Here is a 19996-nt window from a genome sequence, read left to right on the forward strand (position 1 = left end):
CTAGATTTGTTTTTAAAAGGATGGGTTTATTGGCATTACCAGTGGCTACCCGTCATTCAGGGCAGCATGATATTTTGGCATTAATACGTGTCACATATCAGTTTATAAACCATGTAAAAAAATATATCATTGAGTTAATAAAGCTGCATACAAACATGGTCTCTTTTTTTGTTTTCTTGAGTAAGGCAGTTCCAAAATGCAGTTGTTTCAGCCTAGCTAAGTGCTTTCTGTGGGGCAAACCAGCATACAATTTGGAACGTTGCGCCGTGATTGGCACAGTGTTCTGTCACTCATGGGGACACTACGTCACCGCCAAGTCTTAAGGGTAGAGCTAGAAAATTCTGTCCCCTTGGGTGCTGCCATAGAGTTCCATTAGATGTGCCCATCCAAGAAGGATCGAGGTTATTGGCCACAGATAAAATTAAGTCAAATCATGTGATATGTACAGAAGCTTTGATTGGACTGATCATGTCAACATCATACTTTCAAAATCTTAGCTAGTAGTCATCATCATGAATCAAGTTGACAATATACTGGCAAATCCTTTTTAATCCTTGTCATGTGAAGAGAAATAATGAAGAGAAATTATAGATAAAACGTATCAGTGCTCATCGGCCATTGGACATAAACATTACACAACAAGTTGGAAATTGCAAATACAACAATAAGTGGTTTGGAAGTAATTGGTGACAGTGGCTAACTGCAACAATTGCACAGCAATCACTAGCCTGCTATTCAGTGGAGTGGCTGTGTGGTCCCAAATCTGGGATTAAGGGGCTCTTTTCCAAGTTTAAAAGGAAAAACATTCAACATTGGCCATGCTGTCAATGAAGCATGATTTGTGGTGTGCTCAAAAAAACTGTTAACTCAGAACTGTGAAAACTTGACTTTGGTGAGTTCAAGACAACTTGGGAAGTCGGGAATAAATGAGCTCCGACTGGGAAAATACGTTTTGAACGGTCATCCAACTCTGAATTTTAAATCTGGCCTCTTTCTAGAGCCATGACCTGAAGATCAATGACGCCATCGTGATTCAACCTTGTTTTTGTCCGAGTTCCCAGTTGTTTTGAAAGCACCATAATTCCAGAGAATGCCAGACTTGTGACAAAATTTGCCCACGAAGGACCACCGTGCCACCTTCCTGTTCAAGTGAGCACAGCACAAGAAGGTGAGTCCAAAAATGTATTACATGCTGCTGCATAACTTATGTAATATGCCAGGGAGATATGTATACTGTAGCTAAGAAAGTAAAACTAAGTGTATGTTGTGTAGTAAGATGTTAGTAGCCAATGTGCCTCACCATAATACTTTGGTCTATTTACACCTCTTAATTTCCCCTACTGTTCTGACTTAGTGGTGCACATGAAGCCTTTAACCTGTTTTAGAAAAATATAATAATTGAATATTGTAAGAGCTTTCATTGTCTGCTTATATGCCCCCTTTATTTATCCTATGATTCTGACTTTGTGTACAGGGAGAATATTGTAAGAACGGCCCATATTCTGAATTATGTCGCTGTACATTTCAAAAGTGCTGAACACATAGTTATATTGTCTACGTCCGTCCTAGCTCCCTCATTAATGTCTTATTCGAAATTGCAAATTGTCTCTTGTCTGCATTGTTGCTCCCTTGTTCCATAGTTTGGAAATCTTTGTCTATCGACCTGTCTGTAGACAATTTGAACGCGAAAAATTTCAGATTGCCTCTTATCCACTTGTTGTCCCCTTATGCCATAGTTTTTAAATCTCAATTGTCATTAGGAAACCACATATGTTTATGCAAGTCAGCCATGTTTTGTTTTTTTAAAGCAGTAAATGAGGCTGAATGAACTGTTTTGCTGCCAGACAAGGCTCCACTGATAGCCAGGTGTAGCAATGGGTAATGTTGGGACTGCTGTTGGGACAGCTTTATGTAGGCCTTAACAGTTTGTGGGCACCGTTTGTCACCATTATAGTGCAATTAATGTATTGTTTAGTGCACTGGCGATTTTAGCATGTAAATCTTGGTGGATAAAAAAAAAAAAGTGGGATGCATGCCAGCAAAGCCACTACACAACACTAAACAATACATTAATTATCCTACTTAATGGTGACTAACGGTACCCACAAACCGTTAGGGCGTATATAAAGCTGTCCCAACTGGTTTAGTGATGTGATTTGTAGTGGCTTTGCTGGCATGCATCCCACAGTTGTTTTTTTTGTCCCACTAAGATATATATATATACACACACAGTATATCAGCAGCGACTGGAATAATTGTTTTGAACGGTTATCCAATTTAAGAACTCGGGCCTCTTTTTAGAGTTTTTTTTTCTAGAGCTCTTCCTTTCGGACGTGAAGATATCTGACGTCATGTTTTGACCTCGTATTTTTTCCGAGTTCCCAGTTGTTCCGAACGCGGCATTAATCCCCTACCGTAACCATGTTAAATGTCAACTCCAATGGGGTAACGTCGGGGTTGGGACGTCCCAAGGATGCCAAGTAGCAAGGACGTTAATAGAAAACACATAAAAGTATTTTCCGGTTTCTGCCTTCAAAATAAAAGCCCCTACACCAGAGATAGAGAAAGGAGATGGGAATCCCGTTTTCAAATAGCGAGCGATAGTAATGTCTTTTTGTAGGCACCAATTCCGACATGGTTCGTTGGTTAGGGAAAGCCTATGATGGCACAAGTATCAAACTCATTCCACGTAGCGTACGTGATGAATTAATGTCACTATTTAGTCAGTGGTGTAAAGTACTTAAATAGTACTTTAAAGTATTTTTACTTAAGTCGTTTTTTTGGGGTATCTGTATTTTACTATTTATATTTTGACAGCTTTTACATTCACTTCACTACATTTCAAAAAAAAAAAAAAAAACTATTGTGCTATACATTTCCCTGACACCCAATAGTACTTGTTACATTTTGAATGAAAGCAGGACAGAAATGGTCCAATTCAGACACTTATCAAGAGAACATCCCTGGTCATCGCTCCTGCCTCTGACCTGGCGGACCCACTAAACACAAATGCTTTGTTTCTGAATGAAGTCTGAGTGTTGGAGTGTGTCCATTAAAGAAACATGAACAATTGAGGCATATGGTTATCTTAATATAAAGAATTTGAAATGATTTATATTTTTACTTTTGATACTTATCAAGTACATTTTTGCATTTTGGATTTACTTTTGATAAATAAGTATATTTTAAACCAAATACTTTGACTTTTACTCAAGTAGTATTTTACTGGGTGACTTTCATTTGAGTCATTTCCTATATTAAAAGGTATCTTTACTTTTACTCAAGTATGACAATAGGGTACTTTTCCCACCACTGTAATTAGTAACGTACTCCCTTCACCTGGTTGTCTAGGTCTTAATTGGAAAGGGAACAAACAAAAACCCGCAGCCCCTTGGCCCTCCATGGATTGAGTTTGACACCCCTGATTGGCCATAGGCGTCAAACTCATTCCACGTAGGGCCTACCCTAGCTTCTGTGGGGTTTTGTTTTTGCCTTTCAATTAAGACCTAAGCTGTGTTTGAATACTCATACTAAACTGCACTATTTGTGACAAATTGAGTATGTAGTATGCTTATTGGTCCATACTGTTAGTATGCCAAAAGTTCCCGGATGTCGTACAACATTTGCCAAAATACGAAGTATACAAGCAGTGGACACTATTTCCATGGTTTTAGGGCCCATAATTCAATTCTTTAGAAAATGGGCGTGGTTTCACAACATTAAGATTGGAAGAAAATGGCAGAAAATATGCAGCCGAAGTCCAACAAGAGCAGATACAAATTCAGGTTGCAAGTTTAAACCCCCGAGCTGACAAGGTACAAATCTGTCGTTCTGCCCCTGAACAGGCAGTTAACCCACTGTTCCTAGGCTGTCATTGAAAATAAGAATTTGTTACTGACTTGCCTAGTTAAATAAAGGTTAAATAAATAAAAATTGCATATATGACAAATGTTGAGCAATGTAATAGTCATGACTTTTCAAATAAGTTACTTAATTTGAATAGTCAATAGGCATACTACATACTCAATTTACATCAAATAGTACGGTTAGTATGAGTATTCGAACACAGCTTAGGTCTTAATTGAAAGTTAAAAACAAGTTTACAGAGAACAAAGTAAAAGATCACAAAATATGTAGTTCACAAAATTAATTTGTTGTGCCCATATGGATTCCCATTCACTACTTGGGAGTGCTTAACTTTTCCCCAGAATGCAATTGACACAGGCAACGTACACAATGGCTGTACATTGGAATCATAACTGAGGAAATCTCTGCCCATATTTGACAAAAGATAGATCCCTCTAGCCCTAAATGTGTGAAGGTCAACAGTACTACTAATAGGAGTGGCAAGTAGACAGGATTCTTCAATTAAGTGTTTCATTCAACAAGAAACTAGTTTATTTCACTTGACAAATACTGTACCAAACATCTTAGATGTAAAATTGCATGACAGACCTATTTGGCAAAAATGTCAATTTCAGATTATTTATTTATCCTAGTTAACTATTTTGAGGAAGTGTATACTGGCTGCTGTTGCCATGGCATCTCAATAGGGAAAATTAGATTGCTGCTTTGCTCATTTTTCAAGCAAATGTCTTAATTAAGGGAGGATGCGAGGCAGACGTTGACATGGCCTAGCCCTGCTAAGACCTAACCAAACATAGTATGTGGGCTCTAACGCCAATCAATTTGAAATATCTATACCAATTTCAAAAGGTTAAAAACACTGAAAAAAAAAAAAAAAAGCACAATTTATGCTAAAGCACTGTCAACTTACTGATGAAATCAAAGTTAATCATTGTCATGTTACTAAAAACAGACCACGCCAGTTATTTTGCTCCTTTATTTCAGACATTCCCATTATTGCAGGTACAGTGTTAAATAATGACAATATAATAAAGCTCTTTTTAAAAAAAAGTGAAAGGAAACTAAAAACCGGCGGCAAGTAACTGATTACATGTAATCTGATTACTAAAAACTAATCAGTTACGTTCCCAGCAAAAATATTGTAATCAGATTACACACTTGAACTAGATTACTTTTTAGATAAAAGTATGATCACAAAAAAAACATTATGACACCTTTCTCAATGACAATTCAGCATTGGGGGGTGGGGGGCAAGTTTAAATTTGTTCCACCTGAGCGAGTCTCACAAGTCAGACCGCCGATGACAAATGCGCTTCATGTTTGTCTTTAATGCCTCCTAAAGGGGAAAGTTGTCAAAAGTAAATCAGATTACAGAGTTTGGGTAATCCAAAAGTTACGTTACTGATGACAATTTTAAACAGGTAACTAGTAACGTATTACATTTTTACCTACCCAACCCTGCAGGCAGTTTATATCCTACCTAGATCTGAGGAAAGGTCATGAACCGTGAATTAAAAACAAAGTGCACATGTTCTCCACTACATTAAATGGATATATTTTTTATAATACTTTTTAATTCAGAGAAATTAAGATACTGTATGTATGCCTGTTGAAGGGGTAAGCAATGGAAGGCAACTAGGACGCACCACAACCTTCCAGCAGTCTGTAAAGAGGCTTTAAGCAGGAAGGAAATGGGCATCAAGAAATGGAACAACATGCTTCTTGAGATAAATAGTCAAGTGAAGATGAAATGGGAAATTGGGAGTCCACAGTCTTGAATCTGGGGAGTTTTTTTTTTTTTGTTAAATAATATATATATATTTTTTATACACCATGCGAATTTTTGTCAATCTTCTTTTTCAGATGGTGTTTGTAAGCCAAGATGTCCCGGTTCCATTTGGTGATGGTCTGCTTTTCACAAACCCAGATCTCCTGGGCCACCTAGGGAGCAAAAAAGGAGAAACGGAGTTGAAAAGGGACAAATGTGCATCAATCCCAGTTCTTCCAACAAAGATTTTTCATAAGTATATATATAAACTAGGACTATTTATAATAAACTCATTCAAAATATGTTGACTCTGCTACTGTATATTAGTGGAGTGCAACAATGCAGCACCAATATGCCAATGGCATGATGGAGTATATTCAGACAGTGTGGCAGTTGTCCAACAATGTATTTAAAAACATTTGTTCTAGTCTTTTTATCCAAACCTGCTGGATGAGCCTGAAGTCGTGGCTAACCAACATCATGCCGCCCTCGTACTCGTTGATGGCGTCAGCCAGGGCGTCAATGGTCTCGATGTCCAAGTGATTGGTGGGCTCATCCAGGAAGAGCATGTGGGCATTCTGACCAGCCAGCCAGGCGAAGCACACCCGGCACTTCTGCCCATCAGACAGGTTCCTGATGGGGTTCACCTGGTAAAATGCAGAAAATTGCACCAATGTCAATAAATCAGGGCGGCAGGTAGCCTAGTGGTTAAGAGCGTTGGTTCCAATCTTTGAGCAGACTAGGTGAAAGATCTGCCGATGTGACCTTGAGCAAGGCACTTCACACTAATTGCTCCCATAAGTCACTCTGTACAAGAGTCTGCTAAATGACTAAAATGTAAATAGTCTTAAGACAGCAGCAGCCCCCCCCCCCCCCCCCCCCCCCAATTCATCTATGGTTTTAATTACATTTCCGACTTCGGTTTAATTTAAAATTACCTACAACCCTGCAAACCTGGGCTCAAATAGAAATGTTTTTTTCTCTCCAAATACATAAGCTGCCCTTGGAGCTTGAATGGTGCAAATGGAACCGTCTCAAAAGTACAAACCCCACTCCCGTGGCATGCCAGACGGTCTCAATCAAACCCTGCTACATGACAATGTTTTAGGATCACTAATGATCAAACTGACCTGCTGTTTGCCCGTCAGCCCATAACGGCCAATGATCTTCCTCATCTCCTCCCTCTCCTTGATCTCTGGGTAACACTTCATCATGTAGTCCAGGGGCGAGAGGTCGAGTTCCAGCTGCTCAGTAAGATGCTATAGAGGGGAAATAAGGAGTAGGTTCATCCATGTGAATCGTGTAGAGTTGCAAATGGATGCAGTGGATTGAGACATCAATGTAAAAATTAAAATTAAAAACATATCTAGCCTAAACTGACAAATAAATGGATTTATTTTAACGCTTAATTAGATTTCCGCAGGGACGCAGACAGACTCTAGAACTTAATGTGTACATCACTTTTTATAGTTGGGACTTCGTTTACAACCATAAATTAAAATTATTTTTTAAATAAGAATAATAATAATAATAATAATAATAATAATATTACTGGAGGATGACTTTAACTTCAAGTAATTAAATAAAACTAAAGATGCCACTGACCATCCCGTCATCTCAAAATTTGCAGTCTACTCCAATTTTTTGCCATTGTAGGAGCACACAAAAAAAAAAATGTTTGTCCATTACGGACAATTGTCAAGACAGTTTAGGCTATTAGTGCATTTTAAATGGTACGGTACCTGGTGATATCTGCCAATCTTGACATGGGAGTTCTTGCGAATCATACCGTCAGTAGGGAGGAGCTGAGGACAAAGAATGACGAGACGTGAGTCGGGGTGGAGAGAGAGGAGACGGATGGGATGTCTGATCAGAAACATGTATACTTTTGAGAAGTTGAATAAAATAAACATACATTTAACTAGAAAAGACAATTGAATAGGAAATGGAAAGGAAAAAAAATTGACAACGTACATGGTTTCTACTCATTGGCCCCTCACTTATCAGTAAAAAAATGGTACCATTAATGCCTCATGGCATGGCCGAATAGCAGAACAATTAGGTAGCTAAATGACCATATAACAATGTCAAGACTCACCTCTCCAGTGAGAAGTTTGAGCAAGGTGGATTTCCCGGCCCCATTGGGCCCCACAAGGGCCACTCTGGTGTCGAGGTCTATGCCGAACTCAAGGTTCTTGTATATATGGGGCTGAAATGTCAAACAAGGGGAGAAAAAAATAAGAAATTCACACTAACAATATCGCAAAAAAATGTGATTGAGTAGTTTGGAGCTGGAATTTCTCTACTCATAAATAAAACAAATAGATTAAATAAAAACATTCAGTCAGAAGTGAGAGGTTGGACAATCACCTACCTGGTCATCAGAGTACTTGAAGCTGACATTCTGTACCATGATGACCGGAGGGGGAATCTTCCCACAGGGAGGAAAACAAAATGACAGGGTCTAAAGGAGAAGAGAAGAATGAGCTTACTGTCTTCAGGGAGGAGTTTAGGATATACCTTACTGTCTTCAGATCTGAGGATGATCCCTGCCTTGTGACCTACCACCCTGAATGGAGCTATGAGATTTTGGTTTCTATAAAAAACAAATCTATTATCCTGGAACTAACTCACTCTGTGGCATCTACTGTACACTTCATTGCATCACAATAGACCATAACTATGCTCAGAATTTTCTAAAATAAAAGAGTTACCTGCAGTAATATCCACTTACTACAGTCCAGATAATTCTGACCATGTGACTTGCCCTGGGCTGTAGTCAAAACTAATTACACACCAAAAAAAAGTACCTGTTCAAACCCTATATGGGAAGCCCTGTCACCTTTGTCCACCGAGTCAGTCACTAAACAAACTTACTTTGTCATTGGAAACGCTCTCAGTCAGGCCAGAGGCCACCATCTTCTGCAGGGTTTTCTCTTTACTCTGTGCTTGGCGAGCCAGCTTGGCTGAGCCGTGCCCAAACCGGGCTATGTAGTTCTGGTGGGGTGGTAAGGAGAGAAAAGGAGGTTTACAAAATAAATATCTGTTTGGTGAAGCCCTTCACTCCCAAGTCATTGTGTGTCACATGAGTTTATTCAACTTAAAACAGTTTGTATGAAACGACCACACCCTAGGTGGTTCCAAAATAACCCACCACTATGCTTGATCCTTCACATAATACTGGCGTCAGCCCGAATTTCACATAAATAAATGGCCAAACCACTAGTGAATGAGGAAGCGTGTTTAGAGAAAGGGAATCTTAGATACCTTCATGTGTTTGATCTGGTCCTGCTCCCAGTTGAATCTCTTCATCTGGTTCTCTTCCAGCTCCTCCCTGGTCTTTATGTACTGATCGTAGTTGCCCTACCAGGAAGTAAACAAACATAGTTTCCCTACCAGGAAGTAAAACAGTTGCCCTATCAGGATGTAAACAAACAGTTACCCTACCACAGGGATAGGCAACTGGTGTCCCCATTTGAAGGCTCTCGGATCAAGAGTAGAATACACAAGGTACAATTTTGTCGAAATTTGGTTGTCCATCAGTAGTTTGTCTTGTTGTGTCAGTCACCGATAGTCACTCAATTAAATTAGCCCATGTCAAGGGGAGGATGGATGTTGGTACACAGACCCAAGCACAACTGCAGCTCATCACCATTTTTTGTGCCTCCCCCCAATCAAAGTTGCCCATCCCTGCCCTACCAGGAATTAAACCTTTGTTTTTACACGAGTACCATTTTACACTTGAAATGGGATGTACTCGCACACCGGAGTCATTTTCCTTTGTTCTTATGACTTGAATATACTAACTTTTATCCAGAGTAACTCACCAAGGGCAAATACAATATAAAATGACTAGATAGTTGAAGTCTGAGAAAGTATCAGGGTGTAAAACTAACTTTTTTGTATACCAATCATGGTGGTAGGCAGATATCATTTCTACCAGCCACAGATTTTTTTTTAACCAAACAAAATATTTTTTGCAATAATTACACAACATGAGCATGCGTAGTAATGTTTATAAAAAACAAATGTATTACAAATAATAAGTGATGTGGTATATGTTTGATTTAAACTTTACACTGAACAAAAATATAAAACACAAGAAGTGTTGGTCCCATGTTTCATGAGCTGAAATAAAACCCCTGGAATGTTCCATACGCACAAAAAAAAAAAGTCTCTCACAATTTGTGCACAAATTTGTTTTACATCCCTGTAATTCACATGGATGGTGAATTAGGCATACTTACCCGCCAATGCCAAGTTCTACCCATGTTTGGCAGGTGTTAATTTTAGGCCCTGGTAAGTATGATAAACTGGTGTTTTATTTATCAACTGAAGACAGGAAATGCAACTGCTCTGACTTGGAGCATTATTCTAAACCAGACAAAACATCTCATTGGTCCATGTTGGCTTAGTTGCAGAGTGTAGTTGCTCTTACCGTGTAGTATTTCAGCTTGCGCTCGTGTAAGTGCATGATGTTGGTGCACACGCCGTTAAGGAAGTCTTGCGAATGGGAAATCAGGACCAAAATACGTTTAAATCTGTTGAATTGGAGAGAGAATTGGTTTGGACACTTCAAAATACAGACATAGCTAATCTTGAGTTACACCAAACATGGGGATTCTCCATCCAAATGTAAAGGATTATAGTCAAAGTAAGTATATAGCTAGTGGTTAGCACAGATTAGTAAACTCCACGAGTAATGTCTAAAACATCTCTTCGGTCTAGTTTTTGTCAACCCTCTACACTGGCATACTGCTGGGATCAGATAAACGCTTCGGTCTAGTTTTTGTCAACGCGCCCCCGCACTGACAACATACTGCCAGGCAGGCACACTATAATTCGGCCTTTTGTTTACATCATGTCACAGCAGCAGTAATATCTTAAAGGCGGAAACACATTTACACGACTTCCTAGTTTACCTCTGGAGTTGTCGATCAATAAAACCACAGTAGGTCATAGCAGAAAGCTGCCTCAACCAATCAACGGCGGCTTTTCGAGTTAATAAAATTAATGATAAAAAACTGCAAAAATCTGTCTAGAAAAGTAATGTCCTACATCTTACACACACAGGTAATGGGCCTTACTGGCTAAGCTCTTCCTCCAGCCACACACAGGCATCCAGGTCCAAGTGGTTGGTGGGCTCATCCAGCAGCAACATGAAGGGCTTCAAGAACAGGGCTCTGGAGTCGGGGAACACAAACAAAACATTACTTTTTGGGGGGGGAAATGACCCAAAACATAACATAAAAAAACAGGGCATTTGCAAATGAAAAACACCCATTCACTCTTAGATTCTTATTGATGTGTGATTTAGATTTATTTATTTTTTACATCTTTAAATCTATAAATTGTTTTTAATGACTAAAAGGCATCTGGGCAAAGTGAAACGGAACACAAAGAGTAAAGTGCCCAGAACTGTAGGGATCAGATAAACGCTTCGGTCCATTTTTGTCACTGCGCCGCCGCACTGTGAACATACTGCTTGGCGGCGGCGCTATCATTCGGCCTTTCTTTACATCACTTCCCAAACAGTTCTGAGGCAAACGCCTACACAGCATTAAAATATATATCCCTATAGCGCTAGGTCTTTCAGAACCCTAGTGGCATTGGCACCTACACCTTTCATGAAGATCTGACATCAAAAAAAGGGAATTTTAGGGAATTTCTGTAGCGATGCTTGAGAGTCTATGAAAAAGACTGGGCTCAAGGCCTGCGTTCATAAAGTCTCTCACAGTAGGAATGCTGATCTAGGATCAGGTCTTCATTATCCACAGCTCTGGGTCTGTATTGATAAAACATCTCAGTGAAGGAGTGCTGATCTAGGATCAGGTCCCCACCTGTTATGATTCAAAGGTTATATAACAGATCCTAGATCAGCACTCCTTCACGGATATGTTTTATCAGTACAGACCCAGAGCTGTGGATAATGGATAATGAAGACCTGATCCTAGATCAGCACTCCTTCACAGAGATGTTTTATCAATACAGACCCAGAGCTGTGGATAATGAAGACCTGATCCTAGATCAGCACTCCTTCACTGAGATGTTTTATCAATACAGACCCAGAGCTGTGGATAATGAAGACCTGATCCTAGATCAGCACTCCTGATCCTAGATCAGCAGGTTTGTATTGTACAGGGTGGGTTTTACCTGGCCAGAGCGACACGCATCCTCCAGCCTCCGCTGAAATCCTTAAGCTTCTTCTGCTGCATGGCGGCGGTAAAGCCCAGGCCGTGGAGGATCTGGGAGGCCCGTACCTCGGCCTTGTCTGCGTCCAGCTCCTCCAGACGCTCGTACAGCTCCATCAGCTTCTCACACTCAGCTTTAGGGGAGAGAAAAAGGAGAGAGAGAAAGAGAGAAGGAAAAGAGAAAGGAGATGAGTTGGAGTGGTGGACAGAAGGGAGGGAACTTCTACTCAACGGTTTATTTTAACTGGTTGGGGGGTTGAAATGTAATCACGGCTGTCATGCCACCAAATAAGCCTTTGTGCCCATTGCCCGACGCTACATCATGAAGGGAACTCATTCTGTAGGACTGTTCGGGACATGGGAAGTAGTGTACCACGCCTAGGAAGGGAAGCTGCCACGGTGAGCACAGTTCCCATGGTAACGTGGAAATACTAAATTACCACAACCCATCCACCATTATAAAAAGGCAATCACTATCACCACAGCAAGGTACAAAATGTTTAGCCAAATAGGAACAACCTTAAATTGCTCCATTTGAGACACTTTTAGCAATGGTCTTCCGACGAGGACAAAGTAGACGAAGGACGAATGCAAAACACTCACAGTCCTCGGAGGCCAGGCGCTCGGCCTCCTTCTCCAGATGGATCCTCTCCGCGTCCACCTCCATGACACATTGCAGGGCCGTCTTGTCGCTGGGCGCCATCTCACGGGTCAGGTGGTAGATGTCAATATGCTCTGGGATAGGTATCTCACGGTGGCCAATGGCTGACAGCAACATGGATTTACCTGGAAAAAGTAGAGTCCCCGTAGGAGATCAAATGTTGTATTCGTAAATAAGGCGGACATTTTTTTTTTTTACCTTTATTTAACTAGGCAAGTCAGCTAAGAACAAATTCTTATTTTCAATGACGGCCTAGGAACAGTGAATTAACTGTGTTGTTCAGGGGCAGAACGACAGATTTGTACCTTGTCAGCTCGGGGATTCGGACTTGCAACCTTTCGGTTACTAGTCCAACGCTCTAACCATTAGGCTACCCTGCCGCCCCATTGTTCCAATAAACGGCTGAGACGGTTGAAAAGCGTACCCACTGAGACGGGCGTACCCACTGCTGAAGATTACATGCCAAAAAAGGTGTCCCAAAGGCTCTGGGTCATGTTCATTAGAGCACACCGTAGCAAAATGTTTTGCAATGGGAAAAAAAAGTACATTTGTGTTTCTACCCAAAATGTAATTTGAGGGGGTTCTTCCGTTTTATGCCCATTGAACACAACTCAGGCGGCAGTAACTCCTTACCAGTGCCGTTGAGGCCAATGAGGCCATAGCGCCGGCCCGAGTTGAGCTCCAGGCTGGTGTCCTGCAGCAGCTCTTGCCCGTGGAAGGTGAGCGACAAGCTGGCGACGTGGACGTCCGTGCTGTTGGGGTGCGACGCCAGGACGCCGGTCACAGCCCGCGCCTCTGTTTTCTTCAGCTCAAACTCGTCCATCTCCTTAGTCATCATATCCACTCCTGTGACACAGTGAGACGTTTAGTTTGTCATTTTATACATGAAAAAAAAGGGCTTATCCATTGCCACTGACAGACATATGTGTACCAGTCAACCCATATTTAACATGAGGTACCAACCACACACCCACTTACATGACAGAGTAATTTAGCAGACGCTCAAGAGCTATTTACATTTTAGTGCAAGAAGAAAACAAAACACATCTCTGAGCACCTAATGTAGCTGTGAAGAGGATTTAGACTTGAGCGCTTTAGTTCCTCTATGATAGACAACTATTACCGTTGCTTTCTGCTCCATTCTGCTGGCCTTGCTCTGGTATCTCTCCCTCTCCGTCCTCTCCTGGTTTTTTGGCCTTCTGCCGGGATTTGGCGGCTTCCTTCTTCTTCTGCGCCTTCTTCTTGGCCAGGTCGGAGGGCATGGTTGCTGAGGACCTTGAGGGAAAAAAATCAACCTGAAGACACAGCGAGAAGGGGGACAAAGCAGGGGAAACTGGGTCAGTAACATTGTGTTCCCTGCACCTGGATTATCAGAGAGGCTAATACAGTAGCTAAGCAGTCTTAAGGTGAAAGTAATTTGATATTGTTTGATGCAGCCACTAGTAAACAAATAAAAGTAACGTTATATAAATGGTTGACTTAAGGGGTTGCCTGTGTTAGATTCAAGGTGACTTGTTGCTGACCAGCTAAATGGGAAATTCAATGCAATTAACCCTGATAAAGCCCCACTTGATCAGACTTTAGTGGAAGTCTTGCAAGTCCTCCCTTCCAGCCTTAGTTGCCATTAATGATATGTATTAACCCTAGATGACATACAGGGGGCACTGTTTTGAAGCCACCACACAGCCATTTTGGTATTCCAAAGTTTTAAAAAATTATTTGAAAGCGTGTCTGTATATTCTATTAGACTCCTCAATGCATATTTTAGTATTATATTATGTAACCTAAACATTAAAAGATGTATAAACACGGCCTCCCGAGTGACACAGTGATCTAAGGCACTGCATCACCATGCTAGATTCATCACTACAGACCCGGGTTTGATCCCAGGATGTGTCGCAGCTGGCCACGACTGGGAGTCCCATGAGGCGGCACACAATTGGCCCAGTGTCGTCCGGGTTAGGGGAGGATTTAGCCGGCCGGGATGTCCTTGTCCCATCGCGCTCTAGAGACTCCTTGTGGCGGGCCGGGTGCATGCACGCTGAATTTGGTCGCCAGCTGGACTGTGTTTCCTCCGACACATAGGTGCGGCTGGCTTCCGGGTTAAGCGAGCAGTGTGTCAAGAAGCAGTGCGGCAGGGTCGAGTTTGAGGACTCATGGCTCTCGACCTTCACCTCGCCCGAGTCCGTACGGGAGTTGCAGCGATGGGACAAGACTAACTACCAATTGGAAACCATGAAATTGGGGAGAAAAAGGGGTAAAAAGAACAACATTTTTGTACCAATTTAACTGCTCCCACTACAAATACACATGTAATTTGGTGCTTAAATGTTATTGAAATACTGCAGAATTCCATTCATTTCTATGGAAGACTGGGCCTACTGAGGAGCACCAATATGGAGGCCGGTGGCTTCAAAGCCTCATTTAGCTACATCGTATTAACACAAGCTGGTGTTTATAGACATCATTGGTTTCCATTCATATGAATCGCAAGCAAAGACGAGACATTGGAAATTGCCAGTTCATATCTGGTTACACAGCGGATGGATTTTACGCCAAGATCGCTAACGGTATGTAACTAGCTAATTATATTGGTGCCGTGGTGATTGCAACATCAGTACATTCCGGGCCTAGCATCGTTACTCAACACCAATAAACGCCAGCATCATTTCCCTTGTAGCAAGCTAGTTCGTTCTTACAGCATAGCGGTAAGCGCTGAAGAACCGGGGTAGTTAAGACAGGTGGGTAATGTAATCTCACGTGTCGTCCTCACACGCATTTCCTGCCATTTACCTAGTTGGCTATTTTAACCAATATCCTGTAAGAACTGTGAGTAACTAGTAGCTACATAATTTAATCAACTAGCCCAACTGCGGTAGTTAACTAGATGCGAAACTGGCGCCCTGGGCCATTTTATATGGAGGTTGATAAAGAGGCCCCTAAATTACCAAGCTAATGTTCGCTAGCTAAACGGCTAGGTCGAAAAAAATATATATATATATATATATATATATATATATACACACACACACACAACGGTTATATTCAACCAAAGGTAAAATTGTCTAGCTAAAATTGCGTCCGAATATAGAGTTATAAAATCTTATCACAAATCCAGGAATCCCGTGTGGGCCTTCATGTCCTTTGATTTGACAGATGCCAATAAATTCCGCTGGCTATAAATCCCCCCACCCCCAAAAAACGATTGAGTCAGACTCCAAGTAATGATTCAGCTAACTGGTGGCTAATGCCGAAGCAACTCGTGGTCCTCTTCACTGCATTGTGTAACTAGCTAGTTTACCGGCGGGTATGCTAGCTCGACTTTAGTTAGCTAACGTTACTGATCGAATCAATCATGTATCTTCTTACTAAAAGCCCACATACGACATTTTTTTGTATATTATTATTCGTGGCTATGTCAGGTGTGGTTCATATAAGTTTAAATATAATTAAATATATTTTCTTACCGGTCTTGTACCTGTTCACCGGCAGCGGCGACGACGTTGGAAACGCACAAGAAAGAATGATCTCGTTGTCGCGTGTTCCCTACGCCGGCTCACCCGACCAATGAAACGCCGAGTTGACTTTGTAGCTCCACCTTCTCATTTTAATGTAGGGCGGGTAAAGGAAGGGTTGCTGGGAAATGGTGTAATTCTGTACGTCATTACCGACAACAACAAAAAAAAGCGTCAAGACGAGAAATGATTCATTTATTGCAACATCATTGATAGTGTGGCCAGAACTCCTGTGATTTGTAACTATTGAACAGTAGACACGCTTGTTTTACTAATCTAAATCAAATGGTATTTGTCACATGGGTAAAATCAACAGGTACCTCAATTTTACCGTGAAATTCTTACTTGCAAGCCTTTAAAACAATTTTTTTATTTTTTTTATTTTACCTTTATTTAACCAGGTAGGCAAGTTGAGAACAAGTTCTCATTTACAATTGCGACCTGGCCAAGATAAAGCAAAGCAGTTCGACAGATAAAACGACACAGAGTTACACATGGAGTAAAAACAAACATACAGTCAATAATGCAGTATAAACAAGTCTATATACAATGTGAGCAAATGAGGTGAGAAGGGAGGTAAAGGCAAAAAAGGCCATGATGGCAAAGTAAATACAATATAGCAAGTAAAATACTGGAATGGTAGTTTTGCAATGGAAGAATGTGCAAAGTAAAAATAAAAAAATAATGGGGTGCAAAGGAGCAAAATAAATAAATAAAAATTAAATACAGTTGGGAAAGAGGTAGTTGTTTGGGCTAAATTATAGGTGGGCTATGTACAGGTGCAGTAATCTGTGAGCTGCTCTGACAGTTGGTGCTTAAAGCTAGTGAGGGAGATAAGTGTTTCCAGTTTCAGAGATTTTTGTAGTTCGTTCCAGTCATTGGCAGCAGAGAACTGTAAGGAGAGGCGGCCAAAGAAAGAATTGGTTTTGGGGGTGACTAGAGAGATATACCTGCTGGAGCGTGTGCTACAGGTGGGAGATGCTATGGTGACCAGCGAGCTGAGATAAGGGGGGACTTTACCTAGCAGGGTCTTGTAGATGACATGGAGCCAGTGGATGCAATGCAGTTCAAGAAATAGAATTAGGAAAATATTTACAACATTTTAAAAAAGTAAGAGGCTATAGGGCAGCGCACAATTGACCCAGCTTCGTCCGGGTTTGGCCGGGGTAGGCAGTCATTGTAAATAAGCCTGAAACATGGTTAGACTTTGCATATTCTGATTATTTATTATAATATAAGATATGTTAAATATAAACTCTAGGAGGTTTTCACTTCTCAAATTGAGGAAACATGCAATTGGCATGCTGACTGCAGGAATGTCTACCAGAGCTGTTACCATTAAATTGATTGTTAATTTCTCTCCAATAATCCGCCTCCAATTGCATTTTACCGATGCCAGTTTGAATGCACAGAAATACCGTAACGAGATCCTGAGGCCCATTGTCGCGCCATTCATCCGCCACCATAACCTCATGTTTCAGCATGATAATGCACGGCCCCATGTCGCAAGGATCTGTACACAATTCCTCGAAGCTGAAAATGTCCCCGTTCTTCCATGACCTGCATACTCACCAGACATGTCACTCTTTGAGCATATTTGAGATGCTCTGGATCGATGTGTACGACAGCGTGTTCCAGTTCCGGCCAATATCCAGCAACTTTGCATAGCTTGAAGAGGAGTGGGACAAGATTCCCCAGGCCACAATCAACAGCCTGATCAACTCTATGCGAAGGAGACGTGAGGCAAATGGTTTGTCACACCAGATACTGATTGGTTTTCTGATGCACGCCCCTACTTTTTTTACATTTTTATTAAGGTTACTTTGACCAACCGATGCATATCTGTATTCCCAGTCATGTGAAATCAATCAATTAGGGCCTAATTTATTTATTTCAATTGACTGATTTCCTTAACTGTAACACAGTAAAATCTTTGAAATAGTTGCAGGTTGCGTTTATATTTTTGTTCGGTATAGTTTCACGTCTGTCTTGAATACTGCAGACTCCTCCGCCACTTTGTTAGAAGAGAGAAAATGAAGCCGCTATGGTCATTTTCACCGTTGCAATGATTACGACACAATCGGCGCCCATAGAAACAAGCAGTGAAATAATCCTCCGATCTCTTCTGGTAAACTTGTTATATGAGTACTTATTCACTATCTTGATTGTTTTTGTTTTTGTGGCGTGTTATTGTTTTTGTGATTGCTTTTGAGGAGTAGACAATCATTGGTGAGCAGTCCTTTGATTCTTTGACTCTTGTATCAGAGGGAACTTTTGTATAATGTGGGACATTCGTTGCAGCATTTCCTAAAATGTTGCTTTGGAATAGGGATGTACCATAAGACCTTTGATTGAAGTGTAGGCACTCTAGCTATAGAGATTCCCCCACAGTCAATCATTGAAGGGTTACAAGCACAAAGTTCCTCTGAATGCATGTCCCCTCCAACTTTCTTTCATAAAAAAGGAAACATCCCAGGTCATAATTACATTTGGTGATTTTCTCATTGTCCTTATAGACCCAAGCTTATCTTCTGATTTACACCTTGTTAAGTAACAGTTGATCCATTGTCCTCTGCAGAGTGAGATAAATGCGGAACATCAGCAGGAGCCAGTTGTGCAGGAGAAGGGGGACCGATGACTCCTCCCAGAAACCCTCGCATTGCTCTTCTGGCTGCTACTCTGTCATATGTGACCCCACTACAACACGATCACCACGCCAGCGAGGTGAACCATAAGGTCACACAGTGGTGGAAAAAGTACTTAATTGTCATAGACACACCCTGCGGGATCTGGTTTCCTTCTTACAGAGGAGAAATAAACAACCCAGAATCCCCAGTAAATGAAGAAAGAACAAAATACTAAACTCAAGCAACTTTCCTCCAAGGAACTATCATCAATATGAATGTCATCACTGACACCCACTTTGTTTTCACAATTCCAGAATTTATATTGAGGACACACTGTGTTGTTGAACTTCTCTATGTGTTTTCTAAGATGAATAAAAGTCTCTGTTTCATATGAATTGTGCAGTGTCATGTACAGTGCCTTGCGAAAGTATTCGGCCCCCTTGAACTTTGCGACCTTTTGCCACATTTCAGGCTTCAAACATAAAGATATAAAACTGTATTTTTTTGTGAAGAATCAACAACAAGTGGGACACAATCATGAAGTGGAACGACATTTATTGGATATTTCAAACTTTTTTAACAAATCAAAAACAGAAAAATTGGGCGTGCAAAATTATTCAGCCCCCTTAAGTTAATACTTTGTAGCGCCACCTTTTGCTGCGATTACAGCTGTAAGCCTATGATCACCATGCGCAATGCCAAGCTTCGACTGGTGTGGTGTAAAGCTCGCCATCATTGGACTCTGGAGCAGTGGAAACGCGTTCTCTGGAGTGATGAATCATGCATCACCATCTGGCAGTCTAACGGACAATTCTGTGTTTGGCAGATGCCAGGAGAACGCTACCTGCCCCAATGCATAGTGCCAACTGTAAAGTTTGGTGGAGGAGGAATAATGGTCTGGGGCTGTTTTTCATGGTTCGGGCTTGGCCCTTTAGTTCCAGTGACGGGACATCTTATTTGTTTATTATATTTTATTATTATTTTATTTTTAACCAATTTTGTGGTATCCAATTGGTAGTTACAGTCCTGGACCATCGCTGCAACTCCCGTACGGACTCGGGAGAGGCGAAGGTCGAGAGCCGTGCGTCCTCCAAAACACATCCCAGCCAAGCTGCACTGCTTCTTGACACAACGACCGCTAAACCCGGAAGCCAGCAACAATGTGTCAGAGGAAACACCGTACATCTGGTGACCGTGTCAGTATGCATTGCGCCAGGCATGCCACAGGAGTCACAAGTGCGCGATGGGACAGGAACATCCCTGCCAGCCAAATCCATATTAATGCCCATAATTTTGGAATGAGATGTTTGATGAGCACATACTTTTGGTCATGTAGTGTACCTTGCATTCGGAAAGTATTCAGACCC

General features: G+C 41.3%; 1 protein-coding gene and 1 long non-coding RNA gene across 4 annotated transcripts; one reads left to right on the top strand and one right to left on the bottom strand.

Moving 5' to 3' along the window:
* Positions 1 to 4829: 4829 nt before the first annotated feature.
* Positions 4830 to 17786, bottom strand: LOC109871614 (ATP-binding cassette sub-family F member 2). 3 transcript variants are annotated; one of them, XM_020462533.2, is made up of 16 exons: positions 17575 to 17786; positions 15955 to 16141; positions 13611 to 13782; positions 13121 to 13333; positions 12430 to 12612; positions 11789 to 11960; positions 10723 to 10818; positions 10074 to 10176; positions 8903 to 8998; positions 8513 to 8632; positions 8010 to 8099; positions 7734 to 7844; positions 7378 to 7440; positions 6766 to 6894; positions 6079 to 6282; positions 4830 to 5808 (listed from the first exon to the last, which is right to left on the bottom strand). In XM_020462533.2, the coding sequence occupies exons 3-16, from the start codon at positions 13747 to 13749 to the stop codon at positions 5692 to 5694; spliced, it is 1836 nt and encodes a 611-aa protein (XP_020318122.1). In that variant the 5' UTR covers positions 13750 to 13782; positions 15955 to 16141; positions 17575 to 17786; the 3' UTR covers positions 4830 to 5691. The 3 variants fall into 3 exon arrangements, with proteins under 3 accessions (XP_020318122.1, XP_020318121.2, XP_031662701.1); XM_020462532.2 differs by lacking the exons at positions 15955 to 16141; positions 17575 to 17786 and adding an exon at positions 14362 to 14701; XM_031806841.1 differs by lacking the exon at positions 15955 to 16141 and having other exon boundaries at positions 4911 to 5808; positions 17575 to 17596.
* A 114-nt stretch (positions 17787 to 17900) lies between these two features.
* LOC109871616 (uncharacterized) lies at positions 17901 to 19024 on the top strand. The gene is made up of 2 exons (XR_002252316.2): positions 17901 to 18130; positions 18581 to 19024. It is a non-coding gene; the product is annotated as an uncharacterized LOC109871616 (long non-coding RNA).
* Positions 19025 to 19996: the final 972 nt, after the last annotated feature.

Source organism: Oncorhynchus kisutch, linkage group LG27 (assembly GCF_002021735.2).
Source record: "Oncorhynchus kisutch isolate 150728-3 linkage group LG27, Okis_V2, whole genome shotgun sequence".
Taxonomy (NCBI): domain Eukaryota; kingdom Metazoa; phylum Chordata; class Actinopteri; order Salmoniformes; family Salmonidae; genus Oncorhynchus; species Oncorhynchus kisutch.